This window comes from Carassius auratus, chromosome 36 (genome assembly GCF_003368295.1).
Source record: "Carassius auratus strain Wakin chromosome 36, ASM336829v1, whole genome shotgun sequence".
Taxonomy (NCBI): Eukaryota; Metazoa; Chordata; class Actinopteri; order Cypriniformes; family Cyprinidae; genus Carassius; species Carassius auratus.
Window position 1 is genome coordinate 11,745,663 of NC_039278.1, and position 23,322 is coordinate 11,768,984.

Below are 23,322 nucleotides of genomic sequence, written 5' to 3' on the forward strand. Positions count from 1 at the left end.
GCTGACATAGTGACATCACTAGCTACTACAGATTATCATTTAAGTTTCTTGCCTCAAATGGTCTGTCGCGCATCCGCGAGGTACAGGTGGGGAGCAGTGAAAGATAAAATAATGTCTGTAATTTGTAGATTATTTAATTACTTTATCCGAGTTCATATATAAAAATTAAACAAATAAAACGTAGCCTACTTTGTAATACTGGTTTATTGAAAATGATAGGTATTGACTATATGCTTTATGATTCTGTAATATTTGATTGATTTCTTTAATCGTGCGCTCAGTTTCACGGGAAATGCGCAGCTCAGGTCGGTTTAATTAGAAGGATTTGGGCACCGTCCGACCAGTTTCAATTTTCATTGCAAGTTGCTAATCCTTGTCACTGTAAATTGCTTTTCCATGCTGGTGTATACTTACTATTTGCACAATCGAGAAGGTGCCATTTCCACCTGTTTAAAGAGCAGACTGCGAGAGCAGAGCCTCCTTCGGATCCTATTAAACGTTTTTACTCCTTCACCTATTCAGAGGAACCAATTTTCCAGCGCAATTCAGAGTTCAGCCCCGAAAGAAGCAGCTCTTTCACTTTTAGCCACTAAAGCACTGCGTGGAACCTGGTTTTGTGTTTTTCTGAAATAAAGGGAAGGATTACAGCAGGGGAGAAAAGACTTTGCCTGGCCAGAGGTATAGCCCGAAATGAAAAAAAGCGAAACCCTTTTAAAGCTGTATAAAAAGTTTCCTGGAATCCAGAGTTTTGGGTGCTTGCTACAATGACCAGTCGCCCTCTTGTCTTTTTAAGAGGGCCAGCTTGAATTCATTTGTTTGCAGACGATTTCACCTGAGACTGACAACAAATTATTACAAAAAGGCCGAAACGCAGCTTTTCAAATTCAAACACATTGATTAGCTTTACATTGATGAATAACCTCTATATGGTTGAAGCTGCTCACACAGCATCGACTAATGAGGTTGACTTAACTTAACATGCAAGCACGACATGACAGTAATTAGTTTGTTTGGCTTTTACTGGAATGCTGTGGATTGACTGATTAATTTGTTCGTGAATGGGAATCTGAATCTAGTTTATAGTAGCCGTAGCCCATACATTTCTGCTGGCTTTGTAAATTGATTGCAGTTATTTGTTGTAGCTTAATTGGTGCTTATTTCCGTTATATTTAAACGAAATTAAACAAGCAAAAGAATCCCATTCCCCACACCTGCAGCCGCAACAGAGGACTTTAAACAGGTTCCACTAATTCTACTCATATGCAAATGGTCTAACTCTAATTTGAGTTTATTCAGGCACAATTAGCGGCTTGTCCACACAATACACATTGATCCTATTGCAGCAACTTCACTCTCAGCCCGCGCACCCGTTGAGAAATGAGCTCAAACTCCCATTCAGCGGATGAGCAAAAGACGGAGCACGATTTACATGACACATTGCTTGTGTATTAATGCGCGTTTTAACTAGACTTTAACTAGATTTTGAGAATAGGCTACAATAAAAACAGTGTTAATTCGAAAACTATATATTAAGAATTTGACATTTTGGTACTGTAGGGAACAAAATAAAATCTCGTTTTTGATCGAAATAATACTGCATCTTTATGAATATTCCAGTCGAATGGCCATCCTTCCAAGAATGAGTTACAGAATCTTGGAAGAGTATAATATATGTCATAAACGTCTAAACGAAAAAATATTTTATTTATTTATTTATTTATTTGGGGGTTGACTTAATATTTACATTTTTGGAAACTAAATCTTTAAATCCGTTAACCCTCATCCAGTGCTCTCATTACGTGTTATTATTTTTTGTTTTAAAAGAGCCAAAGCACAAGTTTGGTCTTTACGTCAGTGAGTGGACAGAATGAATGATGTGGTCAATCTGCATATTTGCGGTCTAATTCACTGTCTGACTGTTCATTTTCAGCAGGGCTACTTTTTCTTTGTCCAATTTGTTTAATTAAAACAAGTTGGGTTCTTTGATAATGAGTTCATCTTTACAACAGCAATAACAGCTTGCAAATCACATTAACAGTTTACATTAAGAGAAGAACTTAAAAGCATGTGTCCAAAACCAATGTGCGATGACACCCAGCAGCTTTTAATTCCAGGTGCACTATAGGTGTGTAACAGTTTAATTGTAAGATTTGCAGGACAGGAGAGACAAACAGAGCAAGACACAAGCACACCTCCAGAGGCACATTGTGCTACACTTTGTCGCAGGAATCCCACCCTTAGGTGCATTTAGAGACCAGCACTTCAAATCCACCTGTTCTCAGATCAATCAAAGAGTCTGAGTATGGATTTTAATTTAGCTCTGATCTGTGATTTGAGGATTCAGACGACAAATGTTGATTAGTTCACCTTTCATCATTGATTTGATTGAAGTATTCTGATTGCTTAAGTTAATGTTATCTTAAAAACAAATACATTTTGTCATTCATGTAACAATTAATGGAGTTGAAAAGATTACAATATGTTTGCAGCCAATTTATGAGATATTTGCATGCAAAGTAAACTAGGTGTGAAACACTGTGCTGTTTTGCATTTTCTTGAAATGGTTCCTGATACTCAATGTTGGATTAAATTGATTGTGCTGGCTCATGTTTAACATAAACAGTTCAAATGGCAGGGATAAAACATATATTATTACCATTCAGAAAGGTATGGCTTGTCAGAGAGGAGGGTAACTCTGTGTGGATGAGTTTAGGTTGCAAGTTGAAAATATGACACACACACCAAAACACAGATATAAATTTAAACTAAATAAACAAATAAAGTTCTGCTGAAATCCAACTTCTTAAAATGCAATAGCCAGATCTAATTCTAACTCAGCGTCCACTTGTCTCAAACCTTTATGCATTTCTTTCTTTTGTTTAACACAAAAGGAGATACTCTAAATAATTTATTTTATTTTATTTTATTTTATTACATTACATTACATTACAAAAGGCCCCAATATAAGCATTTAAACTGGGAAGTTACCAATTTGTACTTTACTATGTACTGTAAGTAATATTTATCATTTACTCTGTATTTGTGCTTATTTAATCTAAAGCTCTCTAAACACTGCCACGTAACCTAGAGTACACATCTCTGCAAATAGTTTCTTATGATTTCTAAAAAAATGCGAAACAAACATACAGTCTAATCAAAAACTGCTTGTAGTAATAGAAAGAGAAAAGAAAGTAGCTGTCAAAGTTTCTAAGAAAATGGTGACCAAGTAGAAAAGATGTGTTGTCAGGTAAATGCTGTGGACTGCAAAACAAAAGGCTGTTTTAATGCAGACTTGAATCCTTTTGTCAGCCAGGACATTCCAGCAGCCGTCAGAGTTTCTCACCTGCGCCTTACTGCCTGTCCGTTCACCTCTCTTCTGCATCCCAGAATCACTCAGATGTGCACATGTTTGCATGGTCACAGTTTTCCTTAATAGCTTTTTTTATTTTTTGTTGTGTGGTGTTGTCATATTCCTATCTAGTGCATGCTCTCTTAGCCAGCTCTTTTCTGTTATAAATTGTCTTTCAGTGCACCTTTCTTCTCTATTTTCCTTTTCAAGTTCTAACGTTCTTATAAAAAGGGCTGAGTGAACCACTTTTGCTCCTGTCTCTATTTTTCTGACCCTTGTCTGTGCACAGTACGTTCTCCATAATGTCAGCTCTGAATGGCGCAGTAGTCTCCAAAGCGAGGGGGGACTTGACCGCACCTTTGATGCTCCAAGCTAAAGGTTTGAATGCTTTTTCCAGAACAATGGCAAGAAAGGCTGACAAAGCCATGGGTGCAGGGCAACCTGAGTAACCCTACTTCACCTTCCTATTCACCATTCACGTCCCTCATCTGTCCACCAAATTAAATATGGTCCACAAAATGGACAAGGGAATGTCCCCTCCGGTGTTATGGGGACGGAGGAGACTCCAGGACACAGATGTTGTGTCTTGTGAGTAAGGCTAGGCATTAACATATTCACTTCAGGCTGCAGAACAGGTGGATAAGGGAAGAACGGGAATGAGAATGAGTGAAGGGTGGGATTCGAGCCATTTGATTGGCCACAGAGGATGTGTTCTCATTGCTCTCAAGGGCTTGATTATCCACTTTAAACTTATGTTATGCATATTTCTGTTTCTTTGAGGGGATGTCTCAAGTTATCAGACTTTTGCATTACATCACTGTCAAGAGGATAGGCGTCACGGCACCATAGACTTGTAATTATTTAATAATGCTGTTTATTAGTAATGCTGAGTATATATATATATATATATATATATATATATATATATATATATATATATATATATATATATATATATATATATATATATATCATTATTTTTTTTATTAGAATATAGCACAGCCTTTATATTATTGCTTTAAAATAACGTAATGATCTGAAATCTTTAAAAAGCACATCTTTGTTTGCCGAAGTTGACCAGCTAAAGCCATTTGGAAAAAAAAAGTCAAAAGTCAAAAACGGCAAAAGGTTTAAATTCCGCCTGCCAATAGTAAAATGAATATGCTAACTCTGATTGCAATATGTAATGGTGTCTCGATTTATCACAGCTCGCTTGAAGGGCAGATAGTCGAAAGGTAGCTACAGTATAAGCCAGGGCCAGATATGACACACTTTATCCTCTGAGCCATCTCTGATTAAAACAGGATGATGATCGTCATCTTCATGTCTCTGTCTCTCATTCACTCTCACACTGACGGCGATCCCATGAGCTGAACATAATGTGAGATTACTTCAAACATTAAGCTATTCATTTCACGGAAAAGGAAAATAAAATAATAATAATAATCAGACCCGCTGTACCCAGTCCTAATGCAGAGATAAGATCGTTGGCTTGCCTTTAAAAAAAAAAAAATCATAAGAGGCTTTGAATTGTCCTTGTTGAAGTGATCTGACATCTACCTGTTTACTCAGATGGTTTAAAGATGCAAGCTGGCACCCAATCGCTCCACACGAGCGCGCGCTACTACAGTCGTCATCTGCTCGAGCAAACAGGGTGAAACTACGCGCGCTGTGGGCCTCGAATTGAAACGTTCAAGTCTAACCCAACGTTGGCACACAAATGTAATCTTGTGCTACCCTGCCTGTGTATTCCTGTCTGAAGTTTCTGTTTTTCATTCGCCCACCGCATTCGTTCCGGAGGTCACACGCTGCGCTCGAAGCCGGGCCTCGCCTCGCATCCGCGTCTCCGAAACCCTCTCCCCCGCGGATGCGAGTGTGAACCTGGGCCCAGCTCTTGTTGCTCCGGTCAATTGGAGAATCTTTTATTTGGATACACTTATCATTCCTATTTCCTAACCTGATTGAGGCTTAAAAGCCAAAGCAGCTCAGATCGTGCCAGAATAAATCTCCTTGCCTATTAATCTGTCGCCGGGTCCTCTCCCTCTCAAAATTGTTGCATTGTGGCAGGATTTATGAGGAAATTAAATGCATGATATCCGAGCCTCTTCTTACGGCGACAGAGCATTTCTGTCCTCCTCTGTTGATTACAGTGAAATCAGCGCGAGAGTGGCGCCTCGGAGGAAGCGCACATTCCCACAATTAGGTCACAGCGGCGGGCCACGGGAACATATTCTAGCGCTGGGCCTCTCTCATTTGTCTTTCCCTGCCCTGTGCCCCCGCGCCAAGCAACACACCAAATTGTATCCGTGGGTTTGGATCGGAAAGAGTAAGGAGATGAAAAGGCAATTTCCATCTGCTAGTTAAAGCTCCTCCATTCCTTTCTCTGGTTCTGAGTGCTGCATTATTGCCCATAGTCTTTGCTCCAGGGGGTTCAATGAAACACTTCATATTTAACAATTATGTGCCAGTGGACAGTATGCAATGTTATTCAACAAGATCACGTATTAATACAGAATGACACATTATATAAGCATTGCTGGACCTTTATAGATAATAAAGACACTACAGCAGAACATATAGGCTATATTCTCAAATTCAGATCGTCGTATAGATATGTAAAAAAATATATAAAAAATATGTAATTGAATATTTTTCAAATACACAAAATTATTAAGCAGCACAGCTGTTGATGAAAGTGTGAAATGTTTCCTGAAACAAATCAGCTTATTAATTTCATTTCTGCTGTTTACTGGAGTATTGGCTGCTGAACGTTCAGTTTTCCCAGCAAAGGAATATATTACGTTTTAAAATATGTTAAAATAGAAGACATATATTTTAAATACATTAAATGCAGTCTTTGTGACCACAAGAAACTTCTTTCAAATCATAATACAATATTATTAAATAAAATGTGTTCCTTGATTGATGTATGTCCTCACTGACCACTCAATACTTCTGCATATCATTATAAAAAATAAGTACATTTATATTGAATATAAATCATTTGGCCAGTCAATCTCCTTCTGTACAAAAAAAATAATAATAATTATATCTGAAATATTATCTCTTTATTTAAATACATTTATATATCATTTGAATTTAAGATTCAGAGGTGGTTCCTCAATGATGTTAGTGATATTAAAATATGAAAAGTTTTCACTTCGTGTAATGTTTCATATTTGGTACCAAAGGTGTGTTTTTCTCCTAAAACCAGAGACCATTTCAAATCTCTTGGTATTTGTTTTTTTTCATCCAAGACTTGTTTTCGAGCAATCTGTTATAATTAAGATATTCCATCTTCTTTTAATATGTCATGGTATTAATATCTAATCCCTTACTGTCTTGAAGACCAGACTGATTTGTTTTGGATTGATCTGGTTGAGGAGATCTGCCTTGGGACTGGTCTGTGTCATCTTTAGTCGGTCAATCTCCATCTGTCCTGGAATATAGGCATTGAAGATGAGCTATGACTTAATCCTAAAATGTTAATCTCAGACTTTTTTCTTTTTCTTTTCTTTTCTTTTTGGTGGAAGTGGGTGGGTGTGGGGAGAGGTTAAGTCATAGTTGAAGTACTGTGTGCTTCATTTATACTGTTAGTACTGAATGAAGCCTGTGCTGTATGCAGGTGTTGCTTTTGAATTTGAAAACTTTGGGCATAACTTTATGTGTAAAAGTCTTAGAAATTGAATAAAGCATTATGACCTTTACTGTTATTCATTAAAAAACAAAAAACAAAAACAAAAACTTATGAGTTTTATTTTTACTTTTATTATGTAAGCCCAGATTCTTGCATTCCAACAGTGGGTTTTCATAAGGCCGACGCAAGATGAATCCACCATTTACTTTCCACAAAATCAAAGACTTCAGATAAGATTTCTGACAATTGGGACATGCAGCCACTGCACAGAGGGGAATATTAAACGCTGTATACACAAAACAACAATGGTAATGATGAAAACCTGCAAGCATTTAGAGGCTATCCTAATAGAAGGATCGGAAATGCTTTGTTGCAAAGAAACAAAAAGGATACAAACAAAAGCTTCTTTGTGACCCCCACCCCCACCCCCAAATACAGAATAAACATACTTTAGATTTTTTTTTTAAATTATGCATGGTTTAAAAACATAAAAAAAGTATCGACGTCAGTTTAACATATGGGAATCTATTGCATCTCTAAAATACAGCTACAAACATATCACCTTACCCAGTTTGTAAAAAAAAAGTGCCTTAAAACATTTTGGGTGTAAACACATTGTGGATTTGTGAGCTGAATATATAAACATCTGAACAAGTTAATACAATCAAGTCAGTTGGCCTACACTCCAAAAGAAAACAAGGTCTATGCACAGTTATGTACCATTACTGTATTTACAATACATTGAAGAAGCATTGTACAGGGACACGATGAGCAGTATTCCTTACCATCTCACACAACATCGTTTACAAATGGTACTCCATATTGCTTAGAAACATTTAGTAATGAATATCAGACCCCCCCCCCCCCAAAAAAAAAACTGTCTAATAAATTTTATTTTGGGTTAATATATGCTTTTGTTTCTGTCATCTGAATGGAAATGAATATATTTTTGTTTCATTTTAATTGAAGGTGGTCCCTTGATGTCACAGAGCATAAAGTAAACAACATCCAGACATGTATGAGTGATGGACAGTGGTACATGCATCATTTTAGGCCACGATAGATGTTGCTGAGCGAATTGTCCACACCTAATTGTCTCCAGCAGGATCTAGTCATCTTCCTCATCGCTGTCCTTCATGGATATGCCTTGCATGCCTCCCTCTCTAACAGATGCTGTAGCCTCTTCTAGAATCAGCCTGTTTCTCACCGTTTCATACATCTTGCTGTTCAGAGTGGAGTCCAGCACACCTTGTAGCCGGAAATCACGATACTTTTTCTGCAAAAACAGAAAGCATTGTGGGAATAGGTATAGAGGCATGAAGTGGATCTAGATTGTGTTTCTTGACATGTTTCTTCTTTTGTCTCTTGCATGAATATGGTAAAGCACTGACCCCAAGCTAGCACTGAGTGAAAACTTACATGAAAATAAACCATGATGTTAATCTTTATTTCATTCTCATGCAAATTCCTGCAAATACTTGGGCAGTTTTGGATCTATATCTGTTCTGCATTCAATTCAGATGGCCATCTTTACACACATTAGTGGTCAATGGTGGTGTAGGTTTTACCTTTACAATTCTGATGAGGATTTTCAGCTGATACACGTGCAACTGCAGGTCCATACGGTCTGTCAGCCAGGTGCCCAGGAGATTCATTGTGCTGGTGTACCATTGCTGAAACACAAATACATTGTTCTCCAGCAAAGACAAACACACATCTAGATGCTGCCACGCACAAACACACAAGAACATCTACAAAAACAACAAACAGATACCAATTGATGGCAGCAGATCTGTGTCAAGAGAGCAGATTATGTGAATGAAAATCCTTTTAGTACAAGATCTAAAAATACTCACCAACCTTTTCGAGCACAATTTTGAATCACCAAACAGACTGATAAACTATATACTGAATACGTTTTATATATATATATAAATTTACCTCAGTTTTACCAGTCATTTTCCTCCATATCTCCATATTATATAGGTTTTTTTTTTCTTATTTTTTTTCTTATGGTTTTTGCTGTTTAATATTTTTAACAAAAGATTTCAATTTCAAACAGATCAAGTCATCAAATAATCCTGAAAAAAAATGCATCACGGTTTCCACAAAATATTAAACAGCAAAACCAGATTTCAGCATAGATAATATATATATTTATGATGCAAATCAGTATATTACAATGATTTCTGAAGGATCATACAACACTGAGGAATGCAGAAGTGGGAGTAAGTCACACATGTGCAAGTCACAAGTAAGTCTCAAGTCTTAACCTTCAAGTCTCAAGCAAGTCCAAGTAAATTTTTGTGAGAATCAAGTCAAGTCAAGTCACTGCTTTTGTCAAGCAATTCAAGTCAAGTCATAGCTTGGGTCAAGCAAGTCACTGCCAAGTCATACAAATGTTTGATGATTTAACTGAATTTATATATTAAAATATCTTAAAACTACAGTAGTTATGGACTATGGGAGTTTTATTTGCAACTAAACAAAATACAGCTGAGTTGTTAATACAATTAAAATCTAAAATAAATAAATAAATAAATAAAGATGAAAACTGCATAGCCTAAGATGTAAATGTAACTGAAATTAGTCCAACATAAAATCATGAAAAGTATTTTGGTACAGCTGTTTCAATATACCTCATACCTGAAACCCATGAAAAAGTATTAAACAATTCACGTAAAATGGTTTCTATGCCGCCTTTCAACATGCATCTCCTTTATGGGACATGAACACATCATTAAAGGGGTTTTCCACCCCAAAATTTTGTAATTATTCCCTTACCTGCATTTCATTCCAAACCCGTAAAAGCTTTGTTCATCTTTGAAACAAAATGTAAAATATTTTGGATGAAAACCGGGAGGCTTGTGACTGTCCCATAGACTGCCAAATAAATAACAGTGTCAAGGTCCAGGGAAGTATGAAAAGCTTCGTCAGAATAGTCCATCTGCCATCAGTGATTCAGCCGTAACATTATGATGTGACGAGAATACTTTTTGTACACAAAGAAATAAAATATAACAACTTTATTAAACAAGTTGTCTCCTATGTGTCTCTCAAAATCGGCGTAACGCCATCAAAGTCCCTTTAATTTTGAAATAGCGTTATAAGGAATGCGGTCCTAAGTGCATGTCTCAGAATGCTGACTGTTTCAGTAAGTGATTAATGACAATTTTCATTTTGGGTTGGAGTATCCCTTTAAGTAAGATCCTTCCTTTTTAACAAAAGAATAGCAATAACAAAACCTAGCACCTGTTTATAATGTACATTATTAATATGTGTGTGTGTGTGTGTGTGTGTGAGAGAGAGAGAGAGAGAGAGAGGTGATTTGAGTGAGTGTGATTTATTAATATTTGTGAGTGAATGTGTGCATGGTTGTGCTTGCAGGTTTGTGTGTGTGTGTGTGTTTGCATGGTTGGGTTCATAACTGTAATTTTTTTTTTTTTTTTTTTTTTTATGTATCCCCATAAATTATCCACAGGCTTTTCACTCAAAGAGTAACACTGAAGACCAATTATTAGACAATGTACTGCACACATGCTACTGCCAAAAAAGCTGACTTTCCTTATAAAAAGTGAATAACCTTTTACAATGCATTCCACTTAAAAAAAAAAAAAATCCTTTGATACTGCTCACAAACTGTATTTTAATACAGCCAAAATACAGCCAATGTTTCTGTTGTAAAACAACGGGCTCAATATGAAATAGACTGAAAGCAGCCCATTAAGACTACCAGCTCTCCCTTATGTTAGTCTGTGCAGAAATCCTGATTCATAGTCATGACGTCGTCTAATGAAATCAAATACACATACGATAAAGACAATAACTGTGCTGTGATTTCGGCTATATTTGCATATAAAATAGAGTTAGAAGTGACAGAATATCTTGTTTAACTTAAAGCGCTGCTTCTCTCAGCTGCTCACTGAACAGATCAGACGCAGAGAGAGGGACCTCATGCTCGTGTGGCATTACCTGGTGAGTTTTTTAATGTTCTGGTGGCTCAAGTGGTAGATCATTGCATTAGCAGAGCAAGGTTGTGGGTTTGATTCCCAGGGAACACGTTAGGTAAAAAATGTTAGCATGAATGCACTGTAAGTTGCTTTGGATAAAAGCATCTGCTAAATGCATACATTTAATTTAAAATATGGTTTGTCCAAGAAGTCACTAGATTATACATTAAAATTAAATTAAAATTAAATGTATGCATTTAGCAGACGCTTTTATCCAAAGCGACTTACAGTGCATTCAGGCTATCAATTTTTACATATCATGTGTTCCCGGGGAATCGAACCCCCAACCTTGCGTTTGCTTGCTTGCTTGGGAGTTTTCTTATACTAAATTTAGCATCAAGTGTACTAGATTCACTTGTAGAGAGATATGGAGCAAAAGAACTGGTAGAACAGAGCTTGAAGTGTTAGTTCACCCAAAAATGAAAATTAGCCTATAAATTCAAGTCATCCTACATGTATATGACTTTCTACTTTCATATGAATCCAGTCAGAGTTATTTTTAAAATGCTCTTTGGTCTTTCAAGCTGTTTGATGCCACTCAGTGGTTGTTGCACTGCATCAGTCCATGAGAAGTTGAATAAAAAGCACATCCATTAAACAAAAGTGTCTCACCTGGCTCCATATTCAAAATGTAATAATCACTTGAATCTAGCTTGTGCTGACAATTGCAAAACGGAAGCAGTTCTGAGGGAATGAAGTATGGAGCCAGCTTTGCTCAAAAGTGACAAACGTGGAAACTCATGCGCAAAATTGACCTCACACGTCATTCCCCAGAACTGCTTCATTTATGTGAGCGCAAGCTAGATAAAAATGTTTATTACGTTTTGAATATGGATATTTAAAAAAAATGCATTGATTTTGCTTTGTTCACTCCACGGAGCCATATGAGACACTTATTTTAACGGATGAGCTTTTTATTACATTTCTTATGGACTGATGCAGTGCAACACCAGCTGAGTGCATCAAACAGCTTGAAAGATCAAAGACATTTTTTTTAATAACTCCAAATGAATTAATCTGAAAGAAGAAAGTCATATACACCTAGGATGACTTCAGGGTGAGTGATTTATGGATCCATTTTCATTTTTGGATGAACTAACCCTTTAAAGAGGCACTGAGAGTAAATTGGTGACATTACAAGGGGGGCTGTTCATAAAAGAGGTCCCAACAATCCCAGCCTTAGATGAAGTCCCTCTGTCACAGTCATGATCCTCACCCAAACCTCTCCCTGTCTCCACAGCTCCACCCAAGAACTGCTAATTGACAGTTTCGAATCCCATCAGCTATCTCATGTGCTCCTTTTGGACACTGATCATGAGAGATGTTGCCCATGTTAAGCCAGCAACAATCCTGCCCTCAGCCTGCGCTTCAAACCGTGGCACTTTCTGTCACATTGACGGAGAAACATCCATCTTTCCCAGCGGACATGTTGTCTTTACCGCAGTCACAATGAGCTTGCTAATGTAACCGTGGCTCAGGGTCTTTTTTTTTCTTAGTCTCAGCATTTTGCCCTGTACAGTTCTACTCACTGAACTCAAAGCACCTCCTAAATAGGCAGCGCATTTAGCTTTTGGGCTGCAGATGTTGGACCGTGGGGAGAATCTCGTTTGAAGTCTAATTGATTAGTTATGATCGAACTGGTCTGATGGTTATCTGAGCTGACTGAGTCTCAACGGTTTAGGTGCTGAGCAAATCGAGCCGGAGACACAGGAGATGTGTCTTCGGTAACTGCAGCACACTTGATAGTACCGTTATGAGGCCTTATGCATACAAACAATTAAAACTAAGAGAGAAAATGTTAGACTATTTCTGAATACCAGGGGTTTCATGTACCTATTGTTTTAGAGGGACACCAGTGAAATGACCAACATATATCAAGAAAATACTATATTACACACACACACACACACACACACACATGTACAGTATATTGTTCTGAAATCTAAGACCCCCTTTAAACCTGGCATTAACAATTTACATTTGTGACCCTGGACCACAAAACCAGTATTAAGTCACTGGGGTATATTTGGAGCAATAGCCAAAAATACATTGTATGGGTTGAAATTATCGAAAAATCATTAGGATATTAAGTAAAGATCATGTTCCTGCCTTCTGAATGTTCCATGAAGATATTTTGTAAATTTCCTACCACAAATATATTAAAGCTTAATTGAACAATAAGTAACTTTTTAGGTATTTTATTATCTAAAATCAATATTTTTATTCATAAATATGCCCTCAATGGTGTACAAATACCTATGCCAATGTTTAAACTAATCCTCGTAAATGAAGAATTTATTATCTTTATATACATGGGACGGGTAGGTCGACGGAGGCTTCCATGTAGTTCCGCCATCTTGCAAAACTATAATAGCAGAGAGGGACAAAAAGTACTAAGCCAACGCGTTTCCACAGCGCGTTTTCGGTCAGAGCCAGAAACGCAGGTGCAGAGCAGTGAGAGGCGCTTGAAACTGCACCGGCAAGTTTAAAAGTCTGGATTGCATTCTTATTATGGACCATACATATGCCGCGCCACAGGAGAAGAAAACATCGTCGCCAAAACAGTCAAAAATAGAACGTAAAAGGAAACGTGACCGTAGATTACAGAATACAAGAGTTAATGTCGGGGAAGCTTTTTCTAGGTGGAAAGAGCTAATGCTGGATAAAGATTTCAAAAGAGACGCTGAAGTGGCCAGTTTTCTTCTCGACAGGTAAGTCAGTGTTAACAATCTATATTAAAAATTTTTTTTATCTCTAACAATGCACATTATTCAGAAAATATAACGAATAAAGAAGACATAACTACTAATTACAATATTTCATGTTTTCCACAGTCAGTAATTCATACTGTAACATTCGTTTGTTTGTTGTCATGTTGCAGTTTGTTTGAAATAACACAGCTGTTCACCTGAAGGAAAACTCGACGAAGTGCTATTAGAAGACATCCCGTCAAAGCTTTTTGGTACATATCGCCTACAGTAGATGCAACGCGCATTTGAAAAAGCGAGGCGCTGGAGAGCAAAATTAGTTTGAATGCAAAATACAATTTCACCACTAGATGGGAGTAATTCCTACTTACTGTCCCTTTAAGTTTTGTTTAGTAATATGCACTGCTAAGAACTTAATTTGGACAAATTTAAAGGCACTTTTCTCAATATTTTAATATGTTGCACCCTCAGATTCCAGATTTTCAAATAGTTGTATCTTGGCCAAATACTGTCCTATCCTAACAAGCCATACATCAATGGAAAGCTTATTTATTCAGCTTTCAGGTGATGTACAAATCTAAATTTGTACAAATTTACACTTATGACTGTATGTTCTGAAACAGTGTCACATGTATACTTTACAATTATTATTTACACATTATTTTACAAATTATTTATTCATTTATGTTCTACTGCTTTTAATAATAATAATAATAAATCAACCAATGCTCAAATATTTTCCTTATTTGGAAAAAAAAAATTGTGTGTGTGTGTGTGTGTTCCACATGATATAAAACATACAAGTTTTTATATGATATGATGGGGTGACTTGATTAGATGAACCAAGTGTAGATATATGATGTCTGCAACAGTTTTTAGACAACTTTTTGTAACCTACGATGATCTTGCAGCCTAATTATCAAAATACATTTTTATGGACGTTCCATACAAAATCCACTTTGCACCTTCGTTCTGAAAAGGAGAAACACTTCTGATGATGATGGTAAAAAAAAGTGCAATTTCACCTTATCAAAAGCCTTGAGAAGGAAACATTACACAATTCGCTAAGCCAAATGTTTCATTGGTTAAGCAGTTTTATATGCGTTAAAGGGCAATCCACGGCTGTTTAAGAGGTACACTGGTAAAATTTTGCCACTAAGGTGTGTCTGAATAAACAAATGTACATTTTAGGATTCAATCTAAGCAGCCGAGCTTAGTGGCTTGTCCCTGCAGTGAATCAGAGCTTGGTGTTGCTCTGTGAGGGCTGGTGCTCTGTGCCTGTGAAAGATCGGGCAGCCGGGCCGCGATGGACCCCCACAGGGAGGCCAGACCTGGAGCAACTGCTCTCTCTCACACTCAGTCTTTCTCTAACGCTCACCCTGTATCTCCTACATTTGTTCCTATAATAGTGTGACCTCTCCGTCCTTTATCGTTTTAAAGGAATTAGTCACCCACAAATAAAAACACTGACATCATTTACTAAAAATGTGTCATTCTAAACCTGTATGATTGTTTTTTTCTGTGGAGCACAAAAGAAGACTGTTTTGTATATTATGAAGAATGGAAATTGGTTTTGTTAATACAATGAAAGTCAATGGGGCCATTTGTTTTTTCCAGAATATCTTTTTATAATCCACAGAAGAAAAAAGTTTGCAACAAAGTGAGTGATAACAGAAATTTCATTTTGGGGTGATAGTTTTTACCGAACTATCAATTCACTTAATGACATTATTAAAATGTAAAAATCAAAAATAATGAAAATAATTATAATTTAGAAGTTCCACTTGTGGGAACCAAATCAGATGACAAATCAAATGACATACAATGTGCACACTGGCGTGTTTTCTGATAAATCAGTATTTTAAACTCGTCCAGTAAGGATTTGTCCTCTTGGTCTTGGTTGTGAAATGAACAGTGCTGGCAGTGGGACATTGTTCTGCTGTCAGCAGAGAAACAGAAGAGTCTCCGAGAGCGTATTATGTACTGTGGCACTTTTTGGATATTGAGCAGCGGGAAGCTGGCAATAGCTGCTAGGCAAAACAGGAGTATCATGACTCTGAATGCATAATGAAAGAAGCGGATATGGGAGAGAAAAAAAAATCTGTGATCATCTAACGAGTTCCATCTGATATTGGAAAGCGAGAGGGCTGCGTGTACATACGTGTGTGTGTTGGACGCGTACGTTATGGTTACCGATACAACACACATGAACATCTGCAGGGCTCCCACACCTCTAGCAGGGAGCGCTGAAAGGCTGAGCGACCTCCTGCCCCCTGCCACACCACGCACATGCACAAGCCGAACTCCTAAGCTTGCGTTCACACTCTCATCTTTGACATGTTACAGGAAGCCATAGCGCCTAGCAGGGGGGCAACAAACAGAATTCAGTGTAAGGTTGCACATCCATCCACCCCCATTGCAGACACACACACACATGCTCGCGACTCGCTTTTAACGAATCCTGAAGCACCTGAAAGCTAGCGGCTCCTATTTGAAAACCAGGAGGAAGAAAGAGCTGGTAAGGGCCAAGCTCAGATTAGAAAAAACACACTCTTACAAAAGCAGGAATGCTGAGGAGGGGGCGGAGACTCGGTGGGGGGTAAAGGGGGGATTACAAGCAACCTGTGACTCTGCCTCTTTCTGCCCTTGCTGGTGGTAGTGGCTCTGTAAATGTGTGTGTGTGTGTGTGTGTGTCACTCGGCCTACTCTCAGAGGCCTAGGCTGTTTGAGAAGCGCTCCTGCTGGGACCCAGCTGTGTCTGCAATTAGCAGTAGGGATGGAATGATGATGGTTGCTAGCGCTGATGTTAATGCAAAGCGACAAGCCGGTGGAGATGAAAACAGGATGAGAGCGGTGCCTCCCCGTGCTCCCTGTCCTCTCTGTGCTCCTTGCGAATCAAAATCAAGAAAAAACACAAAAATCAAATGTCCAACCTTTCTACTAGGACTCATTACGTCCTTGTCTGTGCTTAATAGAGCCACCTCTCTCAGGCCAGCAGGACGTAGGGCACTCGTCCGTCTTGCTGGTCGGGCGAGTGAATCGGACCCCTTGCCGGGCCAGAGAGGGAGGCCCGAGGGCTGAGGAGTCTTTAAATCTGACTACAAGACATTATGCACTTAGGACAAAAGCTTGGGGTAATCCTACCTGCTTGCTGTTCACGGCCGCCACCGGCCCGTTATTGTTCGCATCATCCCTCCTAAGAGGAGGTCCATTGATGACTGAACTCAATCACCATGGTAACTCACACTGGTGACCCCACGCCTCCCGGTGCACGCTAGCTCTCCGCCGCAGGACCTTGCAGAAAAAATGCTGTGTAGGAAATACGCGAACCTAAACGCAGTCCACCAACATGGTGCTGCGTGAGCGTCCTCTCTCTCTCTTTCTCTCCAGAAATAGGTGCTTCTGAATGGCAGAACTGAACATAAAGTTTCAGGCTCAGCAAGCGAAACGGCTTCAAACTGCTTGCAATTGTGTTGTGGATACAAAGAGAACCCTGCTCGGGATTTGCACGCCTCACCAGATCCTTAAGTCCTTACTGTTTCTGAGCAAGCTCTGCTATACTTTTAAGTCTTTAATGTTTTTTTGTGTGTGTGCAAATTAAGGAATAACCTACTGAACGGTTTCTGGAGCAATTTTTTGGGCGGGGCCCAAAATGAATGAGCAGATCAAGAAGTATAATTGCAAAGAATGCATTTCTGCTATGGAAACCAGCACTTGTGTGTGACAGTGTCCAAACAGGTCCTTTCTTTAGAAAAACATGCTCCGAAAGAAGGAGCTTGTTGAGATGAACTACTCGGCGGGAATTACAGCCTGTGATCGTGTCATTGAGTAAACACACAATGAAGAAAAAGGGATGAGGGATAAAAACGGAATGGGAGAAAGAGAGAGAGAGTTTGGTCCGAGGGCAAAGTGAGCCATTCTGCTCACAAAGGAACGCTTAGGGGAGGATTGAGCCGAGCAGGAATGAGGAGCATAACACTTGTGGGGTTCGGCCTCAATGGGGGGAACGAAATGGAATAAACCAGCGAGCACTTGAGAGCCCCGCGGTGCACCTGAATGGATAAGGGGTGGGAGGGGGGTGGAGGGGGAGCGCAGAAGGTGAATGGGCTGCTTTTTTGGGACCAATTTGTTTCTTTTCACTCTTTTCCACTGCCTCTGTGCTGACAGATGTACAAAGGCGGACCCGCGCTGAGCCTCTCGTATACATGAACCCGCTAGCAGATGTCACTTTTGTCAGACAAGTTAATCAAACAAATGCCACCATACCTCACTTATATGTCACAGGGAGAGCAAGAGATGGAGAGAGAGCCAATAGACGGCTAATAGAGCCAGTTGAGAGCCGCAGTGCTCGAATACACTTCTGCTGCTGCACGTTTACTTTGCTAAAATCTCTAGCCGTTAAGTGTTGTTGCTGCGTGTTTATTTAAATTAGTCTCGGCTCACAATAAGTGACAATGAAAGCACCTCGGCCTCTGTAATTAACAGAAACCTGAACCACTAACATCTGCCCTGCATTCTGAAAGAGCCAAACCCTTTAACATATTTTGAACAAAATCTGGTCCCTTTTAGCCTTTTTTAAAAAAAAATTATACTGACCTACTAGCATTCAGATTATTTATCTAAATCTCCTTTTTGAATTGGTTTACCTCTAAAATAAAAGGATTAACTGGGGAGAAAAACAATAAGCATGCTTCCGCATCCCATATCGCATGATTATCTAAATGCAATCAGAGGCTTCAGTGAAATAAATAAAATGAAAACACATTTTTGGTTGTTGTTGTTCTGGATATCATAATCAACAATCAAAAAAACATTTTCTAAACAAAATTGTCATGATGGGGTTAAACTGGATAAAAATGTTGACAATATGTATTTTCTTCTCCGTGTTTTTTGCATGTTTGTGGATCAAAGTGTTCTTTTGCAAAACAAAATTCAAAGCAAAGCAAAAAAAAACCAAAAAAAAAACATCTTAATATATATATATATATATATATATTAATTTACCACAGCCCCAGAAAAGTTAAAAAATTTCATCCATTTATGTGTTAAATATATATATATATATATATATATATATATATATATATATATATATATATATATATATATATATATATATATAATAAATAAATTGGCATTTATAATAAAAACTTGTTGCCTACGTTTGTGTGCTAGCTAAAGTTGATTTATCTGTTCACTTGGGTCAGACAGATCTGCAAAGTGGTTAAGTGTCCCAGACAGTGAAGTGCTATTACAGGTCTGTGAAATGCAACACAAGCAGCAGCTCAGTCTAAACCCACCTTGTTTTCCAGTATCTCTAACCCTACTTGTTCCTTGCAGAATGATTAAACCGCATTAACTGTCACAGTAAAGTGCAATCTCGACGATCTGATAACTGCCAAGGTCAACAGGAATACTTCAAACCAATCAATGAGGGTAGGCTGCAATCTCTCCCAGAAGCAGATTAAGTGTATAATTGACGTGTGTAATCTGCCGTGTATCTGAGTCTCTCTGCTGGCACTTAGACACGCATGCATACACACACACACACACGTCTCAGTGAAGCGCTGGATTTGGAGAAGGCTTTTTTTAATCAATGATCTATGCGCTCCGCCCCAATCTGACAGATGAGCCCTCACGTTAAGCACAGCTGCCTTAATCCTGCTCTCCTCAGCTGTTCTTTCAAGAACTGGCAGGCTGGCGGAGTGAAATAAATTAATTTTCTCCCCCTCCCTCTCCCTTTCTGTCCCTCTCTCTGGTCCTTTTTCTGCAATTTGACAAACTTTATCCATCCACTGGCGAATGATTTGGGTCTCAGCAGGCAGCTTGTATCTGGAATTTGGCCTTCAAAAAAAAAAAAAAATTTCACAATCTTCTTTTTAATTAATTGAATTAATTACATTTATATATATATATATATATATATATATATATATATATATATATATATCAATCTTTTTTTTTTCAAATTGAATTAAGATAACTCTGTCTGAATATGTTAATAAATTAATATTAATGCATTTTAATTAATCTTAATTTATAGTTTAATTAATCTTAATTTACCACAGCCTCAGAAAAGTTAAAAAATTTCATCCATTTATGTGTTAAATAAATACATGAATGAACTTATCAATAATTAATCAAATGATCAATTAAGTTCTTCACTGTTTCTTATTAATTACTAGTATAATTTAACTCTCCATCCTTTTATGCATATCACTGGACTTAAATAATATCTATTTTTCTTTGTTTTCATTTTTAATACCTAATCCCATATGGTCGCTTTTTTCTGCATTATGAAATAAAGATATGAAAGCAGGGCACAGCCATATTTTGAATTAGTCAAACAGCAGGTATAATCTTCTTACTCTAGCCAATGTGCCATCTCTGTCTGTGAGAAATCAGCATCCTTGACCCCAGTTAACCCAAGCTTAGCGTGGGCCACATATATTTCAATATGACAACCATCCAATAACCACTAAGCAATTATACTACACCCACCTAACAGATCATTTCAAAGCGGATTACTTAAAACAATCAAAAATGAAAAAGTGTAAAAGGGGAGGAGGCCAAAATAACAAGTGAAAGCAAGATTTCGGCTGAAATTAGAAACCACAACACAGCATGAATGATGAAGAAAACAGCCCTTATAGAGACTGCAACTCCGGTCAAACTAAATTATGTAGCCTTTTAGTTATTAATCATTAACATATTAGTCAAATTGTGGATACATTTGTCTAAATTATTTCAATCTCACTGTGTAGTCTGAATAAACCAGAAAAGATGAGCCAATATAAATCTGACCAATATGAACAGACTAACATGTATTAACATATAGTGACAGTCATTTAACAAGAATCTTAACTAGCTATAATTAGAAAAAAAAAATTGTGATATGCTTAATTCAAATGTATTACTTAAACATTTATATTTTTTAAATATTCATGTTAGCATTACCTTCCTTTTGTCAAATGTGCTTTTCCAAATCAGCAAAATGTGAATGCTGCTGTTCTTTTAAACCAATTTAATTAGTTCCATTGACACTATAATCTCCTCTTTTTTTTTTTATAAACTGAGTGCTGTTTTTTTAACAGGGTGCATGTAGCAGGTTTAAAACAACAGAACGCGGTGTTATGGCTTATTGTGGAGGATGTTATGACATCTTTAACAAGTGAAATGACAAAATAACAAGAAAACATTTGAGCAGGTTGCCTGGAGCCCCCAAAGAGTGGTGAGTGGTGCTATTTCAATGGCTGTTTAGCATAACAGTGAGGACCAGAGTGTGTGTTAGCGTGCGTGAGACAGAGTGAGCATGCATGTGTGTATGCAAGCACACATGTTGTCGTTTTTCAACTGACTACGAAGGCCCGAACACTTCAGCGGGTGGAGAGGGGAGATGTGTGCCATGCGTGCCCATCTGGGGTTGAAGTTGGTGGGGTGGGAGGTTGGGGAGGGCGGTCTTGTTGGCTGGTGGTGTGGATGGATGTGTGTAAGTGCATGTAGGAGCTGAGTCTCTGGGGACATGGGCCATGCTAGTAGATGTACAAAGGAAGATTATTTGACTCTGAATAACGCCACTTGGCATAATGTGACAAAAACAACTCGACAGGAAGGATAAGTTTCATTTCAGGCGCAGAGAGATAGAGCAAGAAAAGAGGTGGAAAAACGTGAAAGGAAAATGGATAAATGGAATGAGAGGGTAGGTGAGACAGGACAGATGGGGATTTTTCTTGTTTGCATTCAAAGAAATGAAAGCAAATTCACAATGCAACTGGAAAATAAGCAACACCATCTCATTCCAAGCAAATAAACAAAGTAATAAACATGGGATCTTTTCAGACAACCCCCAGAAGGGGAGAAAGAAACCCAAGTAAAACCAGTACAAGCTGGCGTATAGTAGCAGATTCAAGCAGCTTTTTTGTAGGACACTCTAAAAACCAGAGCTCATATGTTTAAAGCATCTCATAGTAAGACACCCGATCCATGGTCAGTGGAAGTCAACACTGAACAACAATCAGGAGTCTTACTTGAATTGTTCACATATGACTCGAGGAGCCATATTCACAAAGCATTTCAGAGCGGGAGTGCTGTGTTCAGTTCACAAGAAGAGACATCAAGCAAACTGGCAGGAAAGATGATTCCAGACTGGCACTCCCGCTCTGTCTTTCTTTCTGAATATAAACACAAGTCTTTAGCCACACAATGCAAACACACTTCTCCAACAACACACACTTAACAAACTGGTCTACAGACATCACAAAAGGATTATAACCAACAGGATGACCTGGTCATCCCTTAAGACAGTGTTCTCCATTGTGTGCCCTCCCCTTCAGTGTTACTTATTCAACTCCTCTTTTTTGTGCCCTCAGTGTTTCCCCTCATTGTCTCCTTTTCTCTAAGCCTTTATCACAATAAGCCTAAGGTTTGGAGGGCTTCTCTCTATTTGGATCTCCTTAGTGGGAGATTTACTCTGGAAATAGGGCAGTTGCCTTTCTAACATCCCCATCCTAACTATCAGCTAAAATCAACAAAAAAAAAAAAAACATCCAACACACTCTGATAGTTTTAGTATATCCAATTTGTGTGGTTTCTACAGAAGCCCTTAGAGGAAATGCATTATTTTGTGCACTTTTTCATGATCTTGTCATGAGTTGTTTTCTTGTGATCACTACTTTTACAAAAAAAAAAAAAAAAAATTGTGAATTTTTTTTCTGGTTAGCTACAATCTCTAAAAGTCATTTGTCACACACACATGCAGATTTTCTAATGGCAATAAAATAGACCACATGTTCAGAGTCACTATAAGTATATAAACACTATTTGTGACATCTCAAGCATCACTGTAAATGTTACTAAAAATCTACACTACTATAAAAAAATAATTATTTTACATTATATATATATATATATATATATATTTTTTTTTGCATTTTTTAATTAAAAAAAATTGTAATAGTATTATAAAAATTTTAAATACTCATATTCTATTGTAATATATTCAAATGTAATTTCTTCCTGTGATGGTAAAGCTGAATTTTCGTCAGTCATTACTCACATGATTCTTCAGACATTTTTTAGCTGATTTGCTGCTCAATAAACTATTTTTATTGTTAAAAACAGATGTGCTGCTTGATATTTTTGCACATTTTTTTTTTTTTTTTACATTTTTAATATATATATATATATATATATATATATATATATATATATATATATATATATATATATATATATATATATATATATATATATATATATATATATATAAAATAGTTAAAAAAACATTTATTTGAATTAGAAATCTTATATGAAAAATGTCTATATTGTCCATTTTGATACATTTAATGTATCCTTGCTGAATAAAATAATGATTATTTTATTTTTCTAACTGACCCCAAATCATGTGTTGAGATCTAGGGGGATTTTTTTATACCGAGATTACAAGGAAATTGTGATCATGACAAAACAAGCCTGTCCACTTAGGGCTTCTGTATATCTCTATCTAGGGCTATGTAAACATCTGTAGATTCTCAGTTTCTCTCTTTAACTGCAGTTTGTTGTAGGTAGCTTGAACTACTTAAGCATATACATCTGCATGCCCATTTCTGTGAGAACACA

The 23,322-nt window shown here is 37.5% G+C and overlaps 1 protein-coding gene across 26 annotated transcripts in view; it reads right to left on the reverse strand.

Annotated features, from left to right (window-relative positions):
- Positions 1 to 7,098: 7,098 nt before the first annotated feature.
- Positions 7,099 to 23,322, reverse strand: part of LOC113055250 (calcium-dependent secretion activator 1) — a 103,551-nt gene continuing 87,327 nt past the window's right edge. For all 26 annotated transcript variants that reach the window (XM_026221378.1, XM_026221406.1, XM_026221401.1 and 23 more), the window contains 2 exons: positions 8,555 to 8,659; positions 7,099 to 8,262 (listed from right to left, as the gene is read on the reverse strand). In XM_026221378.1, the coding sequence (XP_026077163.1) occupies positions 8,095 to 8,262; positions 8,555 to 8,659 (273 nt within the window). In that variant the 3' untranslated portion in view covers positions 7,099 to 8,094. The remainder of the gene's footprint in view (positions 8,263 to 8,554; positions 8,660 to 23,322) is intronic.